The sequence below is a fragment of the Haliaeetus albicilla genome, chromosome 4 (genome assembly GCF_947461875.1).
Source record: "Haliaeetus albicilla chromosome 4, bHalAlb1.1, whole genome shotgun sequence".
In the NCBI taxonomy this organism is placed as follows: domain Eukaryota; kingdom Metazoa; phylum Chordata; class Aves; order Accipitriformes; family Accipitridae; genus Haliaeetus; species Haliaeetus albicilla.
In genome coordinates this window covers 48,299,977-48,318,228 of record NC_091486.1, presented here as the reverse complement: position 1 = coordinate 48,318,228, position 18,252 = coordinate 48,299,977, and the positions used below count along the sequence as shown (strand labels likewise).

The following is an 18,252-nucleotide window of genomic DNA, read 5'->3' as shown; positions in this document are numbered from 1 at the left end:
CCAGAAGTGTAATGTAAACTCTGAATGCCAGGGTGAGGAATTGGCCTGTGAATGGTCTGTTTCAGAGGAATGCATACAAATACGTTAATTTCCAAATGTTTGAAACATGACACATAATTTGCTAGTGCCTTAAACTTGAGTTACTCAATAATTTCGTTAAAACAAAAAAAATCCAGTTTATTTTCAGTGCAATGTCTGTAGCTACAGGGTGCATGACATCAGAATGATTATGAATGTGAAAAAGCATGTTAAAGTGAAATGAGATTTTATTCATCAAAAAGCTAGATAATGCCTTAAAATGTTTGCAAATTATGCTTGCCTCTGCTTTTCCAAGTTTTTTGGAGACAAACCAAAAAACGTTCTGGAGTTTTTGAGTTGTACCAAAACAAAATAAGTTATATAGTGTGATTTGTTTGAACTTTATAGACTGATCTTGCTTTCCTTGTCTAAAACCAGTGAAACTGATGTTTTATGTTGCCTTGAATGAGCCTGAAACAGAAATTCCTGCCTCAAGTTTATTTCTGGGAGCTAATTTGACAGAAGGAATTGGATTTGCACCAATGATATTTTCAGCTTCTTGGCATTCACTGTTACTTATGTATCAAATACATTATTATTAAATCAAAAGTACAAATAGACTTTTTTTTAAGCAAGGAAAGAAATATTGCTAGTTTATGAAATCTTAATGTAAGGCTTAGAATGGAAAATGAAAAGCATGACTGATCGGTTTAGATTTGGGTTGTGCATATGTAGGGTAAAGTGAATGGAATTGGTCATGTTATTTCCATTACTGAAAATACTAATTTTAAAATAAATTAATCCAGTGAATATAAAACACTAGCCACCAAATGTTACACTAAATAGGGCAAATTCAATATTTTTACTACCTTGCCTTCAAACCCAAAACATTAGAAGTCATAAACCTCTTCTTAATTTATCCTGAAATAAATTACAGCAAGCCTGCTCCACTTCATAAATAGAGAAAATGAAGCACTGTAAGATTAAGTAACTTACGTGAGATCTATCTGGTGAATGCAGGATGGAACCAATGTTGAACTCAAAATGTTTCTTGATAGCTAGGAATACATTCTACCTTTTACACTTGTGAAAGTATTGAAAGTGTGATTATGACTCTCTTCCTCTACTAGAAACAGATGAAAGAAGTCAGTGACACTGCACCTCTTTACCCAAGTTAACCTCAATTTGTCTCTTTGTTGGTTCTGGCCTGCTTGATCCTGCCCTCATTTGCAAGCTGAAACAGGCTGAAAATGCTACCTGTTTATGGAACCTCTTTTTTTTTTTCTTTCTTTTTTTTTTTTAATTCTTCATCTCCTTCCATGTCTCTCCACTGCAAGGCTAAGGCTTACAATGCCAGATCTTGTCCAGAGTCGCAAATCTTTAGAAAAGGTTCTTTTTTCCATGTGTGCACTTCAGGCTAGCTTTAACTCTCCCTTCATACGCTTCCTCTTGTGTTCTCACATCCCCTTTCAGGTGGAGCTTCTCGCAAATGCTCTATCTCAAAATACTCTTTTTTTTCTTTTTTTTTTTTTTTTTTAATCTGAGCTATCCCATATGCCCTTTTTGCTAATAAAAAAAAATACATTCCACTTTCACATTAGCAGAACTGATCTCAATTTCCATGTTAAAATATTGGCACCTTTGTTCACTTTCTTGTCTGAACTGGTATAGGGAATTGTTTCCTTTTTGTTTATTACTCTTTCAGAGCAGAAAATCTGATTTGCTTATTAACTCAGAGAGTGACCTGATGGTTCTATGTTGTTTTTATAGTTATGTCTCCATATCAGTGCAGAATAAGCTTATATCATGATCGTTTTTGCATAGGGAATCTAACCAGTGTGCCCAGGTTTTCCAGCAGAGCTTAAGCAGACTGTATGTTTTGAAATTTCTGCTCTGAGTAGTGCCCAGTTTAGTTTGTAGTTGATAATATACAGAAACAGATTTTTCTGCTGGCCAACTTGGTCTTTTTTTTCCATTCATAATTATCAAAGATTTTGCAGTTGGAGCTTGGTTAATATTGTTGATACATGATCCCGAATTTGGTCTAGAACCTTTTGTTTATAGCTGCACTGTTTCTCTGGAAGAGAGACAGGAGGTCTGAAAGTGAGTAAACCGATATTTTTTTAATTAGGACACCTGGCCATGTACGTGCATGGAGGCCTCATCTTCTAATAAGAAGGTGATTCATGTATAGTCAAACGTCTGATTATAATCTCACTACAAGGTAGAGTTACAAAAAAGATGCTTGCTCTAATTTCACGTGACCCGCAGCTGAGGTAAACGTGTGTACCCCTTTCATCTGTTTTCTCGCAATCACTCTGCTGAGGTCTCTAAGGCTAGGTGCCGAGCAATGTGGCTGCTGATTGCATTCAAGATGTCAGTTACAAATCCTGGTTAGTTTAATTTGAACAGCAGTAATGCAAGGAATAACAACAGAAAAGTCATTTCTAGAAAGTGAGGTCATGCTTTTTTATGAGAACCCCCTTTTTTTTTTTTTTGGTACTGAATATGTGACGAAATCTCAATGCAGAAGATGGGCAAAGAAGTTTTATTGAGCCTGGAGTAATGATAAGTAACAGCCCTGCACAAGATGCATTTGAACCCTGTGCTGCAAGGAGTAGTTTGGGTGTGGATACATCAATGAGTTACAGTGTAATAACAAGGTTTTGCACAGTGGCTTTATGTTGCAGTAAGTGTTACGGAATCCAAGATAATACACCCATTCGTGTAGGAGGTGTCTGAGGTGTCACCTGGGAGTACACTGTAAGGAATACATCTATTTACTGGTTGAAAAATTGCATTTCGTCCAGTGTTAAAGCAGCTTCTGCACTTGGACTGTGGACTCTGCAGCAACCTGAGCAGTGATGGAGCCAGTGCTGGCATCTGCAATTCCAGGGGAGAACAGAGGGTGGGGGTAGTGTGCGTGGGATGTCGGGATTGTGGGTTAGGAAAACGAGAACGTTTTCAGGCCGGGGATTTCTGGAGAGGAGGTGAAGCAGAGGTGAGCCTGTGGTAATATATAGTAGGAAGCCAGAGTGGTGAGAGGTGTGTTAGGAGGAGGCAGAGGACATGAAATACTGGGACTGTAGAGAGGAGGGCTGGATGGGGAAAGTAGGAATGTAAGATGTGGGGTGCGGAGAGACCTTTGCTGATCTGGGGTTCAAAATGCTGTGGTAAGGATGAGTTCCGAATTGTGTACCAATATCTCCAAGGCTATGTCCTTATCCACAAAATAATACAAATACTGAACTTTGTTGTGTAGGCATGGGGCTCTAGGATAGCTTGTCTCCTGTTCCTGGAGGTAGTCATGGTGCTGCATGGCCTGTGGCCAAGATTTAGGGAGATATGTCTCCCTAATGCCTGAGATGCACAGTGATCCGTAAGGAGAAAGAATTCTCTACAACAGTTGGTGAGGAAGGATTTGCTTATGCCTGGCTTTGTTCATATTGCCATTATATTAGAGACTAGATGTTTGTTGTAATGGTTTTAAGATGAAATTTTTTTGCCTTAATCAGCTAGGGGTGGGAATAGAGAACTCAAATGTGCCTATAGAAGGATGGCAGTGTATTCCCAACTGTATTCTGCAATGGGGCCTAAAATTCCTCTGGGAGAAGACAGGGATCCTTCATTCCAATGTGTGAGTGATATGTGTGATTATGGTTAAAGAATTTACTGGGAGAATAATGTATGTATTTGGCAAAATTAGAAGCTACTAAGTTGCTTACACTTTGATGCCACTAGAAGTTGGAATAGCCAAAGTGAAGTCCAGCATTCTTGACTTGACCTGGATTTTTTTTTTTTTTCTTTTTTCCATTCATAGTACTTGGGAACATGCTGGCTTAGTCTGTGCAGCTGTGTCTTCTGTTAATGGCTGGCTCCAGTGTGTGTGCCCATTTGTGTTGGTTCTCTTTTGGTATGAGTGATAACTGCCTGATGCTTTGGTAGTAAAGCCTGTGGTTTAGTTCCCCTTTCTCACTATATTGCATGTATGTAACACTGATTCATAAGATGGGAAATCTAGCTTTGCTTAATTAAACAAATTGGAGACAGTAAATAATGTATTTGTGATTGGTTTTAACAGAGGAGTGTAGTTCAGCCTTTAAAACATAGCTCCGTCTGCTCCTTAGTAACAGTGTTAGACTGCCATTAGTGTTTTGTCTATTTGCTTCCTCTAGGACTATCGTCAGATAGTTTTGGTGATGTTGCAAGAATTAATATCAAGAGTCTTGAATTAATGTAGTCCTGATTTATTCATTCTGTTTAATTATCAGCATGTCAAAGAATGACTGTCTCCAGAACCCTCAGGTGGAACATCTGCATGTGATTGCTTTTTGAATGATTTGCAAACTTTGATTTTGGGGGCTTTCATCTCTTTGGAACTTGAGTTTTCAAAGCCCAGAAGAATTTGTTTTCAGTGTGTCAAATCTGAAAATGCAAGAGAAATTCTGCCCCTTCTCTTCAGAGTTGAAAACCTCAATTTCACCCGTTTCCTGGGTAATGGCAGGCCAAATGTAAGGACTCGGTTTTCTGCTTCAGCTGGTGTATTCCAGTGGTTTCTGCAGAGCAAAAACATGCTGCTAGGAAGAGGAAAATAAGACCCTAAATTGTCAGAGTTGAGATGCTCAGCTATAGTCATAGAAAAAAGTTGAAAAAGCTGTGTCCTGAAAATCTTCCCATTTGTTTCTTTCACAAAAATTATTTAATATTTCCCATCTTTCTTATGTTTGTGTCAGCAAAGGAAAGCTCATCTTGCTTCTGTTAATAAATAAGCTTTATAACTCTCAGCTTTTAGGTGAGGAGAACCAGAGTACCAAGAAACGATATGAGTTACCCAAAAAGTCTGTGACAGTACTGGGAACTAATGACTCCCACTCTTGTGTTTTAACCACATGGCCAGTCTTCCCCAAACATCTTTATTTTCGATTTTGGATTAAAATGTATAGAATTGGAACTCTTGGTGCTTTTTCAATTTCCTTGTTTTATTTCCCAAGCGTATACATAGAGCACATTTCAATTGCAACAGTAGCATTAACGATTGCGTATCAGTGAATGTATGTAAAATATTTGCACAAAAGGTAGTTAACAAGGAAAACTCAGGCATATCTGCTTATTATTTTGAACTTAATAAGATTCTTCACCCTTCCAGTAATAGAGATCCAGAGTTACTCTTTTGAATTCACTAGGGTTTGTTTGGATTTATATTTGTGTAAATGCGAGCACAATTTCTTGTTATTAGAAGGAAGTGAAATGCTCATAATTCCAGTAATCTTCTAAGAGGGTGTATTTATTCCCAAAGTAAAAAAAAAAAAAAGTTAATATAGGGAGTGTAGTAAGATCATAAGTAATTTCCAGTAAATGACAGTGTAGCGTTTCATCCTGAAACAGCTGATTTATTTGGGAACTGTTTACTGACTTACAGATGAACTTCATGGGTTAAATGCTTTGCTGAAATAACTGAACCTGGCTACAAAAGACCCGTCTGTCAGTTCACACATACAAAATATCTGAAAGTATGTCTTTTGTGAAATGCCAAAAGCTCTGCAAAAGCTTCTTTTACCTCTGACTTTGCTTCTGTCTTATGCTTGAATCTCTCACTTCATAGTACAGTACCTTTCAGTGAAGTTTTCTTCAGCATCTTCTGCCAAGAGTTTACAGACTGGAATTCTTGAGTGCCTGAGTATACTTTCTGGTTTGATACTGTTCACAGTTGAACAGCATCTTCCAAAAACTGTAGGTGAAAACTGGATCTGATGGGTTAGATTTTAGTTTTAATGAGTCTCAAATAATTAACACCTAGACTGGAGTACAAGAACACCATTAAAAATGCTCAGTCTGATACTCAAAATTTAAGAAATGCTAGCATTAAAATTTCTTTACACATGCCCACTCCCTCCAACACTGTTTTTATTTACAGTATCCAATCAGTCCAAGCTTCCCTCACCAGTTGTCTTCCTCCCTAGCGAGCTGGTCTCCTTCCTCTCCAGTCCTAGTCGTGAGTTTCTTCTACTCTAAGCTTTTTGATCCCTTCAGTTGATTCCTTGTCCTCTATATGAATTATATGGCACTTTCTTTCCAAAACTTCACTTTGAAGCTCTCCTTGAAAGCAAAGGAGATAGTCTTCCTCTTTTCAGTTCCAGTTCCTGGTCATATGCTGATGAGGAGAAATTGCTATAGAGAAAGTCTGGTTTTGCTTCTGAAACTCCTTGTGGGAATTCAGTGATGTGAAGATACTGCACAACAGGCAACTTCAGGAGCTGTGAGTGGCTGGAGAATGCTTAGGGAGAATGAATTTATTAGAGATCTCCCCACTGAAAATCAAATGCATTCACCATCAAGTTTGTGCAAGGTTTGGATTTTTATGAGACTTCAGGTTGGTCAGTTTTTGGCAGACTTTCATGGCTTCTCAAAAGGCACATTCCTGATGTAAGAGTTATGTTGTAGTAGGGGAGTTCAAGAATTCAGACTGAGGCAAATGTCTGCCTTGACAATGTTCTGCTTTAACACTTCAGAGTTTGACTGGCTTGTAATTAACTGAAAAACAAGATCTTTTAAGTGCCAGATAGAGCTCAAGACCAGACTCGTGAAGAATAACTATGCAGTCAAAATCAAATAATGTAAACCTTGAACATATTTCTTTGACTGTAACTTAACTATTTCAAGTAGTCTTTCTATATGGGGGGAATTACTGTGAAATAAAAAAGGTGTGAATTTACTGCAAACTGGCTGCTGCTTATTAGCTCACTGCCCGGACATACTGTAGGTTTAGAAACTTGCTAGCTAAAGGCAACTATGTACTTAGTTTCTTACCTTTTACCAGTCCTTTTATGTAACTGATGGCTTTATAGAAGCCTTCGTGCACTTTCTGGTTAGGTAGTGGGAACCATGAGCTTTCTAGAACTCCAGACAAAGACTTTGACATGAGGTAAGACTGAGCTAAAGTCAAAGCTGGTGCTCCTGGATTAATTTGTATCAGTGCAAAGGCTAGGGGTGGGGAGAGGGGCCCAAAATAAATAGTGCTGTTGTGGGTCATTTAGATTTACAATATGATTACTCCAACAAACGAGCAGCAGAGGAGACTTCTGCTTTAAATTAAACCAGTGCTAGGGAGGTGTGAAGAAAGGGCATGAAGGATCTTTAGAATGCGTCAGCCTTTGCATGATATTACCTGTCCAACCTTTATTACCTACCACTTTCTTTACAGCTGTAATGACCAAGTGGCTATCCTGTTTGGACCGTGGAAGATTCACCCTTAAGCCTTTCCATTTCTAGCAAGGTATGGGAGGAAGGGCATAATACAAATGACATTGAAATAATAACATCTTTGTCAAGAGCTTTTTCTATGGAGAGTGACGATGTGTAAATCTACCACTCTTCCAGAAGCTGTATTAAGAATTATGAAAGTACAGACATGACGTGATCTTTCTTCTAAGGTCGTCTCTCTCTCTCAGCCAGCCTGTGGGCATAGTAATTCTGTGATATGGTTTTGGTTTCTTTCATGGAAGCCAAGTCTTTCCTGAGAGCACGGAGTTCTCTGTCAGCTCTTCTCATTTTTCAGTCTGACTCAAAATGCACTTTAGTTTTGAAGCTGCTATGCACCAGAAAAAGACATTTTATACAGATTCTTTTTTTGTTACATTAGTTATTTTATCACTCTATATAAGGTAGTAGTATTAGTTGAGATAACAAAAACAGAGTTAAGAGATTTTGTTATCCACATCAACTTTGTATAAATGACATCTGTAAAAGAAATCTAATTGAAAATTAAGCCATGTCGTCATTATCATTAACATGCTGAGTCTGACACATTTTTAGCAACTTAAATTTTTGTTTCGATCAAAGTTCTGAATGACTTAACCCAATCAAAAAGTGAATAAAATGACAGACATATCATCATATCTTGTTTTGCATATAAACACTGAATCCAAATCTGTGGTAGCAGAAATGCATGGTTACACTTCCAGAAAATTTGACTTTTTAAGCTTAACAATACTAAGAGTAACTTTGCTGCTTCTGGAAGGCCAGAGTGTAGCATTGGCATATATTGTACTATTTAAACTGAGGATATGTTCAGGTGGAAGTAATTGGGATGAAAACTAGGGAACATGAATGGAGTCAATGGGCTTTGTGTGGGGTGATTTATAGATCTTGGCTGAAGCAAGACTTTTTGCAGTAAGACTAATACCAGCTGAGAAGATTCTTTTTTCCCAGTACATACTCTGCTGTCTGGAGAACTCTTCCAATAGCTATGTTGTGGCTCAGAGTCACCAAAAACAATTACTGTTGACAGTGTTTCTGAGCCACCCGCAGTCAGGAATTAGCTGTTTCACAGAAATACTTTTTGATGTTATATTCTGTAATTTAAAAAAAAAAGTAACCTTATCATTGCTTGGGAGCAGACCAGGATGCATCTCCTTCCTTTGGTTGTTCATTAATTGCCAAGAAATTTTCTGTGTTCAGCAAGAGGACAGCTGGTTGAGACAAAAGTCCCAAGTTGCAAACAAACAAGAACTAGTCTGTTCTTTCGTTTTAGATTGCTGGTTTGTGTATGTATGAAACTTTATATAAAGCAAGGAAGCTGATTTCTTTTTGTATTATTTTTACTTGTGAGAATGTCCATCTACTGAAACTATAGTTACTGAAATGACTTGGGATTTCCCCTGTGTATTGGGATTTTATTATGACCTTAGCTCATTATAACATTTTTTTTTCCTGCTGGGAACTCTTGTTTTGAGACATTGCTACATTTCAACATGTATTCAATAAGAGCTTCATAACATCTTCCTTGTTGTTCACAGTGGACAAATATACCAAAGTAAATTGCTAAATCTGTATAGCTCTGCAGATCATGTTATCAAGAGCACCTACAAGGTATTTAACATATAGCAGAGTGGTTTGATTGATGGGGCATAACTAAATGGATTGACAAGTATTTAACACTAAGAATAAGAGATGTGTACGTGCCAGAAAGTAAGTATCAGTACCAGAGTGGCATAGAGGGACAGAATTTTGCCAGTCTGTGACATACTTGGCATAAATGAGATTTTATTCCTTTTCACACGTTCAGACAAGTTCAAGTCCAGCTACAGCTAGTACAAACTGCTTGCTTGCTAAGTGATGTTTCTCAATGAGATCACATTGTACCAGTGTTGGCCTCCCTCCTGTCTGTCCTCTTTGGGCTACTGAAAGATTTCCAGAGAAGTTCTGTTATGTTGGCTTCACTTCCAACGCCTAATATCATTGGGCGCCTGAATGCTCTACCTGTGTGTTGTTACCACGGTGTCGCCTTCCAAGATCCCCAGGGAGAGAACTCTCCAAAGGCTAAAATGCATAAATAGATGGAGAGAGGTGTGAAGAAAGTCATTCTTGGTGACTATTTGCTTTCCTTCCCTTAACCGTGAGATTCTTTCTTTTTTTATTACAGTAATTGCCTTCATTTTTCTTTTCTTTTTTAATTTGTTAAGAATTCCACCTTTTATTTGTACCCCCTGTAGTATGTAGCATGTATCCCAACAAGCACTGCCTTTGGTACTACTGAGACTCCTAGTGAAGTTTTAGGGTCTGATGTTGTTTCATCTAGCTAAGTAGCAAAAGTTCAGTGATTTTTCATCAGCATACTGCAATGCTCTAAATAGCAACACTGACAGACACTGAAATACAGATTTTAGACAAGGTTATTTTAATATGTGTCCTTTTAAATTTCATCGTCTCCTTTATCTGTTTGACAGATGTTTAGGGATGATACTTCTCTCAGTGGTTTTTTTCACCAATACAGCTAGATATATATTAACTGAACGTATATATTTAAAAACACAAGGAACCATGCCAAAAATACAATATGAGACTAAAATCAGCCACTTCAAACTTAGAAAATGTCATGAGTACTTTTGCTTAAGCATGTGTGTAACAATGCTACTTCTACAGTATTCTATTACTACTTTCTTTACTAGGCTGTCACTGTTAGCAGCACAATGAATAGACCATGCTGAAGGAACATCTTGGGCATGTGTCAAAGAGACTTTCCCTCATGGCTTAGCTGGGTCTCTGCATTCTTTTGTTCCAGGTATCAACGACCTTTGAATAACTGCTGACTTACAGGACCTTCTCTGATCCCCTCCATCTCAGCTCCATGCAGCACACAGAGATGATCAGCACTGATCAGATACACAGTGTAAAAATTACCTAAGCATTAGCTAAGCTTGGCATTAACTACATTAGTTAAAATAGAAAATGCCAAGCAACCTTGTCTTTGGGCATTGCTACCTTTAACACCTAAACCAAAAGGAGATTCAGATGTTAGACACAGATGTGTGTAATCAAATAAACATTACAAATAATAATAGCATGCTCATAGGGGCTTTCTCCTTTTTTCTGATAGACATTGTCCTCTGAAGGAAGAGCAAAGAAATAGGGGTTGTTTGTTTGCTGCTATTTGTTCTGCTTTTTGCCTTTTTTTTTTTTTTTTTTAAATATTAACATAGAGGATTATTTTCTAGGAAATATAGGCAACATTTAGAGAACAATAGTGTGGGTTTGTTATAAAACGGAGGTGCTTCTTCCACTTACTAATAGGGCTTCTTTTGGAAAGCCCCTTTCATTGTATTTGAAATCAAAACACGCAAAGTCTGAAATTAATGCATTCAGTTAAAAGTGCATGCAGCTTGGAACATTCCTATTAAACACAACTTCTTCATTCTTTTCATTGCTGTTGCTTTTATTAGAGACTTGTAATAGCATCGTGTGATGTAATAGGCTTTCCAAAAAGGCAGCAGCAACAATAAGCACTTTCCACTTCCCATCCTTTTAAATATCTACTTCAATCAAGAATGATTTTAAGAATATGAAGTTCTAAGAAGGATGGCAGCTGGGAAGTGTGGTTTCATTTTGGATGTGTGAGGTGGATTCTCTCTTCTGAGGAACACTGGTCTCCCACTGCAGCCTTTCCCTCAGTGAGAGTGTTACTAGAATCTTTCCTCTTTATCCAAGTCATCTCCTTCCATGAAACTTTGTAAAACTTAATGACATTTCATCCTCAGCCAAATTTGATTGAAGTTATCCAATGGGTTAAAAAATTATTGATACCATTCATTAAAAAGGAACTGACATACATATATATACACAAAATGCTCAGTATGCTCATTTCAGTCTTATTTTTTCTGGAAAACAGGCCAGAAAACTCTCCCTGTTGCCAGTCCTGGGAAAGTCTTTTCACACATGAGTTTTTGTACTTGGATACTAAGGTTTTGTATCAGATACGTTGACCTCAGCAGTATAACTTACAGAGGCTAAAACTTTCCAGGCTGTGTCTTACGTTGGTTCCTGTCGTTTTGCTAGAAAAATCTTAGGTAGGAGCTGATAAGGAAAAAAAAAAGCCAAACAGAGCTCAGCAATTGCCCTGACTACTGTGTCATTTGAAACCACACTCATAAATTGGGAGAATTGCCTAGAGGCATATTATTACACAAGATAAAGATGTTTTCTAGCCCATTATTTAATTAGGAAAAACAAGAATGTAATATTTGGACATTCAAATGCTTATTATAGCTAAGAGAGCTCAGAAACTGAGAAGTAACCTGCCAGAGTGAAGAAAGGAGGTTAGATTTATGTGTCAAATACACAGTATGCAATGTTTTGAAAATGCCTGGGTTTTATAAGATGGTATTCTAGAGAAAGAAATAGAGGCAGTTAGTTAAAAGAGTTACAGCTTTGAGTTAAAGAAAATATTTACATCATCCCAGGGTCCCTGTGGAATGCTCTCATCCTTGGTACTCTGTTTGGATGGTAGTGAGGTAGCTGTGGGTCTTTAATAAAATAATCAATTATCTGACTTTCAATCTGTTGTAATTTCTTTTGGTTTTCTTTTTGCTGATAAGGGTGAGAAGCAAAAAACCATGGGTGTGAGAATTCAAATTCTCATTCTTTTCCTGAGCACCTCAGAGAGGTTTTCAAGGCAGTCTGCTCTTTTTTGAAGTGGCTAACTTTTACTTTTGACAAAACTTTTAGGGCAGATAAGAAAGCTTCATGACACCTTAAACCAACTGAAATCTTTCCAGGCACCAGAGCCAAAAAACATTATCCAGAGTAACAAATGGAAGTGAGTGAAATGCAAGTAGCAGTCCAAAGGATGATTGTCAGCAACAGGAATTGATTTCAAGTGGGATTGGAGGAAAGAGGAGGATTCTCAAGAGGATGGTATGTTGGTGTTTAAATGGCAATGTGTAAAGCCTAAACCTTCATGGAGTCACCCTGGTTGGTTGTGAATTTTCAAAAACTCATCCAAACAGGAGTAAAATGACTGTACTGAAAAAATGAGTGTTTGTTACTGGGAACTCTCTTGAGGCTTGGTTGCAGCTCTTGAGAGCGTGGTGGATGGATGGGGCAGGGCTTGGACTCCTGCCTGGCCAAGGCTTTGGGGTGGTGAAGTGCTCTCTGAGGGCAGCCTAGATGACTAAGGAGCCTGCGTTTCTGCACAGCCAGCCATGTACCTTGGGTGACAACCTTGATGCATGCAACTGACTCAGAAACCCGACAGCTCTGGGACTGGTGATTAACGCGGTTTTGTTTTGTTCTTTTTTTACTTTTCTTTTTTGGGCAGCCCCCCCTCCTCCTTCCTTCTAAATTGTTTCCTCAGCTTGCTTGAGTCTCAAAGCCTGTCTCCTGCTTGTCTTGAACAGCTGGAATGGCTCTGGACTGAATGAACAGACACGGAGCAAGACTGGGCTGGACCCTGGGAGGATTTCAGCCTCCAGGAGGAGCAAGCTGGTTCTCTAACCTGCGATGCTGGGAGCTAGGGAGATTTAACACCACTGCAGATGGCTGCCTGCAGCCTGGTACTAGGACTGTGGCTTCTGCTGCTTCTCCAGGATATCCAGACAGCCCCACAGGTAAGGCAGGGTGGCATCAGGATCCTGCAGCCCCTTAGGACGCAGGAGCCTGGAGAGGTCTGGGGTCACACTGGGCTACAGGGCTATCATGCCCATAGGCTGGATGCTGGGTAGTGGGTGTCCACAGAAATAGGCTTTGTGGAACACAGGTTGATAAAGGCATAAAGCAGACCTGTAAGGAGAGTTTGCCCTCTCCGGGAGCTTTGCAGGCAGGAGCAGGGGATACAAGCTATGATCTGCATCTTTTTGTTGGCATTGCTAGTGTCACTGCACCTCCATGCACATCAGAACTAGGGAATGAGGAAAGATTTGATAGGGGTGGGGGACTGTTGTCGTTTCTTAGAGTGAGTGGCTTTTATTTTTGCCTGGATGGCCAGGTGCTCTGTGACAGGCACATTCCTTGCAGAGCTTGGTTTGGAGGGCTTCTGCTCACTCTGCTGATATGAGTCAGGGCTGGCAGATTGAAAGGTGTAAAGGCAAACAAAACAATAAAATACCTTCCTCTTTACAACCGCCCACCCCTCTGACACCGACTTCCTCATGAATGGGCTATTATTTCTGCATCAAATTGACTTAAGATAGACATAGCCCACTAGTCGCACTCAGCTGATGCTGTAAATGCAAGGTAGCTCCCTGTTCAGATAGTATAATCTCTTGTGGGTTTGCTCCCCCCCCTCCCCAGCCACTTACCCCCTCCTCCCTAGTGCATCACATGGCAACAAGCCCTCAGCACCTGGCATAAATCCAGGTAATTTCCCTGCCTGACACTTACACACACACACACACGAGGTCAGTTGCAGAGGCTCTTTGCACAGGTAAAGTAAAGTAGGTGAGTAATTGCTCACTGTGTTGGATCCTGAAATTGGCTATTTTCCCTTGCAGTGGAAATATTCTAGCCTAAGACACTTGTCTGTACATTGTAAATGAATGATATAGCACATCACTTCAGTTGTCAGGAAATTTTTTACAAGAAACTGACTCTGATTAGATCTCTGAATATAACCAAGTCCTGCATCCTCTTCATAAACTTTTGAAAAAGATCCTCCTGGCTCTTTTTGTAAGAGTAGGAGTTTGCCCTTGTGTCTTTAGTTGTAAATTCCCCTCCCACATTACAAGTTTGCTTTATTTTTCCCTGGTTGTCTGTCCTGCCACTGTCTCCTTCCTGAAATATAGAAGGATCACTGTTCTTCTGTAGGATTGGAGTCTGTAGTCCTTACCCACCTGAGGAATACTTAGGAGGGCATTCAGATAAGCTTGCCTGGTTCTGCTGAATGCAAACTGCTTTAGGAGAAAGGCAATAGAAAAAAGATGGTATTTTTGCTCCTTGACATCACTGTTGGTGTTTTGCTCACAAAATGAGAGGTGCAGAGAGAAAATTTGGTTTTCTGATACTCATTGTCAACATTCAGACTTGCTGCAAAATCATCAGTTACCCGGAATAAATATGTAGATCTTGCTGGGATGAGCAACTGGCTTGTCATTGTCTTTCTGCATTGCCTCCATCACAGTAACCTTTGCTTTTACTGCTACAGGAGTACAAGTAGTACTGTTTAATGTGAACAAATTACAGCTTATCAGTCATATTTTAAACCATATTCCACCTCACTTGAGTCCACAGTTTGGGTTTTGTTTGTTTTAATACTCAGTTAACTCTCACTTGTTAATAATGTCTTTATGATCAAGCAGATGAAGATTGACTACTTGAAGTCTTAGGTTATCAGCTTCTTTTGTACTGTCAGAATTTGGATAGAAGCTTGAAAGGGAGTCAACTGTTTTGCTACAGCATTAGTCAGTTCTAGAATAGCCAATGCTGGTAGAAGATTTTTTTTTTTACCGTAACATGCTTTCTTCCTTACTTACAGCTCATTTGTAGCAAGCTGATTTCTTACTCTGCCTCACCATCACTTTTTCTCTATGAGCTCAAAAGACCATAAATAAATGAGTCAAACCTTGTCCTGACTGAACTGCAGAGTAACCCACTGAATTCAGCACCATCTTTACATTACCATTATTTAAATTGGAATAGCAAACGTGTTTGTAGATACAAGGAAAGTGAGAAGAGCTACAAAAAGCATATTTTCTAAAACAAATTCTCAAAAGCAAGCACTGAAAACCCCAAATGCTTTGTATCAAATATGTTTGCTTTATTTAATTGGTCCTTGATCTGCAACACTTTAAAAAAAGAAAAAAATAGTTGGCTTGATAGGTCAATTAAAGCACTAAGCCAAGGGATCCCTGGCCATCCTGTTACAGAGCAGTCTGAAGAGGATATGAGTTGTGGTCTTTTCCTTTGCAAGATGTATTCCAGCTCCTGCTAAATCAGAAACCTTTATTTGAAGTGCATGCAGGAAAAGATTAATGAAATTAAGTCTCTGTCTCCCTCCAGTTGAACAGTACACTGAATCCAATTTAAGAACTCCATGTATTAGAGCAAAAAAAGATGCAAATTACTAGTCTGATACAGACTCATGGCTTGTTCAAATTTGTTAAAAAATGTGGACAGATTAACTTTTTGTGGCAGGCTTTCTGCTACACTGGCGATTGTTTACTACACCAGCTTAGCTTCTTGCTAGTTTAAATATTTATCTGTTCCTCTACAGCTGGCCTAAAGCAGCATTAACTCTGCATTGTGTCTTCATGTCCAATCCAGAACAAATCAATTCTGATACAGTGTACAGATGCAGAAATAACGTCTGTGAGGTTTCCCATTACAGCTGTGCCTGTCAGCAGAGACCTGTCACACAAAGGGAAGGCCCTGCTCCTGGCTACACAGTGCCACCAACTTTCTTGCACTGAATTTAGGGCAAGTGACTGTGCAGCCACAGGGTGAGTTGTTTCAGTGCAATAACCCCCTGAAAACCTACTTCACAAACTCAGAAAGCAGGGTTTTTGGTCAAGTGAACTCCTGGAACTGATTCATCATCTGGAAACACGATTGCTCCATCTTAAACAATCAAGGAGTTAGAGGGGAAGGAAAATGTGGGTGCAGGCAAGAGAGGGGAAGTGGGATTGCACCCTTGGATGGCAAAGAGCCACAGGATTAGCATAGCTCTAATAGACACATATTCTCACTTTGCTAATCCATTCTTAGTACAGACCCATCCATTCAGAGTTTCCTCAGAATGACAGGGAAGGACAAAGACCTACTGTCTACCACAGCTGGATTCCTCACCCTTACCCACCAATACTTCTGTGATCTTCCTTGAATTTTAAATGTTTTTTTATAATACATATTAACGAACAGAACTGTTAAGTACTCATGGACAATACTATAAGTCATTGGGATAAAACTGGTATTTCTTCATTGAGACTGGATTATCTTTTGGAGAGGGGACAGGCAAATGTACAACGTCTCCTCTTTTCTTCAGGAAACACTAGGAAATGATGCCTTAAAAAGTGAAATTGTGCTAGAATTTTGAATTTCCCTGTCAGAACCTGAGTTCTGTTTCTGTCTCTCTTGAGATTCAGACAAGACTGGTTAAGGAGGAGGGACAGTCAAAAGATGAAAGAAAAATGCTTTGAATGTTAATTAAACAGGATTTTGAGGTTACTGCATTTCATTCTGTTCCTTGCAAAGATGAGGAGAGTTTGTTCTGTAAAACTTACTGGAGGTTTCCTTGATGAAGCAAAGCCCCATGCTAGTTACTGCTGGGTATGGATTATACCACACTCTTCAGTGTTTCTAGGCATTCCAGGAAGAAGAGGAGGAAATGGGGCAGAACCGAAAGTTCTTACACACCAATCCTTCCCTACAAAATAAGTAGTAAGTGGCAAATATGATGAAGTGAATCTTCTCTCACTGGCTAATCGACAATTTCTGTAAGCATGCTGGAGCCAGGAGAAATGGCCAACACTGTAAGTGGAGAATTTCTTAGTACATTCTTTTTTGTGGGCCTCTACACACAGGCACTGTGGAATCAAGAAGGTGAACCCCCCACCCCAACACTCACAGCTGATGCTTTTTGGTAAGAAGGTGATAGTGTTGAGGTTTTGTAATACAAAGCTGAAACTTCTTCCTGTCTCCTTTGCTTTATCCCTTCCTTTCATTTCAAGAGCTATTTATGAGCAACTAGGACCTGCTAAGTCAAACCTTAACCTTCAGCTTCTGTCTAACAAAGAGTCTTAATTTAAAGTGGTTTTGCTCTGGAAAAATGAGTTTTATTAGTGATACTCACACAATCCTGAGTCAAAGTAATTAAGTTCCTATTTTTTTCTGAGACAGTGTTAAATTCGTCCTAGAATGTATTAAAAAAGGATTCTTTGACTTAAGTTCATACTAACAAATGGGATAATGGCACAAGGCAGAAGACTTTCACTATATTGTAGTTAAACCTTATGTGTCTTATTCAATATTTTATAATGCTTGGTTTTATCCAAGCACTCACAACCAGAAATATATTAGAAATGTCTTAATGCTGAGATTTTTGTTGCCAATGAGAGCAGTAAGATCACATACGCTTTTCCTTCCTGCTGTGTTCTTCTTGAGCCCTATTATGATAAAGTACCACTCTTTACATGAATTTTTCCCTTCTCTCCTCACTGCCCTTGTGATACCCTCCTTTCTTTTAGGTGATCCCCGTTCTGATTAAGGCTTGGCAAGAGGGACATTTTCTTTCAAAACTTCCACTGTTGGCTACCATCATCTCAGTCACAATACCGGAAGCCCAGTACATAGCAGGCTCCCACAGTTGCAGCCGTTGGTAACACAGCTCAAAACAGGTCTCTGCAGCTCAAAACAGTATGTATCTGTGCTGGGGAGATCAATGCTGCTACTGTTGGTGGGAATTTTTCTCAGAATTTCCCTCATTTGAACAGGATCATTCTGTGCTGTCACCAGATTCCTTTGTAGGCACAGTGTTAGAAGACAACTAGCTTTTCCCCCGCCTGTTTTGATTACAAATAGTGTATGATGCCCTCCTGAGCAAACTGCTTACCCAAGTTTTTGAGTGGAAAGATGCTTTTATGTTTCACTGGAAAAGCTAGAGAGAATGTAAACTGTAAGTTCTGCTGTAGCAGACTAACCTATCCTGGTAGCAGTTGTCCTCCCCTTAGCAATTGAACTTATAGTGTTGGCAGGATAAGAAGTGTTTACAGCACCATTGGTGACAGTTTGGGCAAGATTTGGTAAAAGCAAGCAAATATAAAGTTGAGGACCTAGTGGGACTGGAAGGACAGTATGTCCCATATGCCCTTACAGAGCCTGTCTGGGGTTCCCTGGTGCTACCACCACAAAAATGCCCATATATGTAGATAGACATTAGACCCAGTACAGCAAGGACTTTAAAGTAACACATCTGAGGCTGAGCAATGATAAAGCCAGGAACAGAGCCACCAACCCTGAATATTAAACTAC

The 18,252-nt window shown here is 39.3% G+C and overlaps 1 protein-coding gene across 1 annotated transcript in view; it reads left to right on the top strand.

Moving 5' to 3' along the window:
• The first annotated feature begins 10 nt into the window (after positions 1-10).
• The window catches only part of TNFRSF8 (TNF receptor superfamily member 8), a 37,219-nt gene continuing 18,977 nt past the window's right edge, over positions 11-18,252 (top strand). The window contains exons 1-3 of the mRNA XM_069782493.1: positions 11-10,964; positions 12,019-12,207; positions 12,690-12,899. Of these exons, the coding sequence (XP_069638594.1) occupies positions 12,828-12,899 (72 nt within the window). The 5' untranslated portion in view covers positions 11-10,964; positions 12,019-12,207; positions 12,690-12,827. The remainder of the gene's footprint in view (positions 10,965-12,018; positions 12,208-12,689; positions 12,900-18,252) is intronic.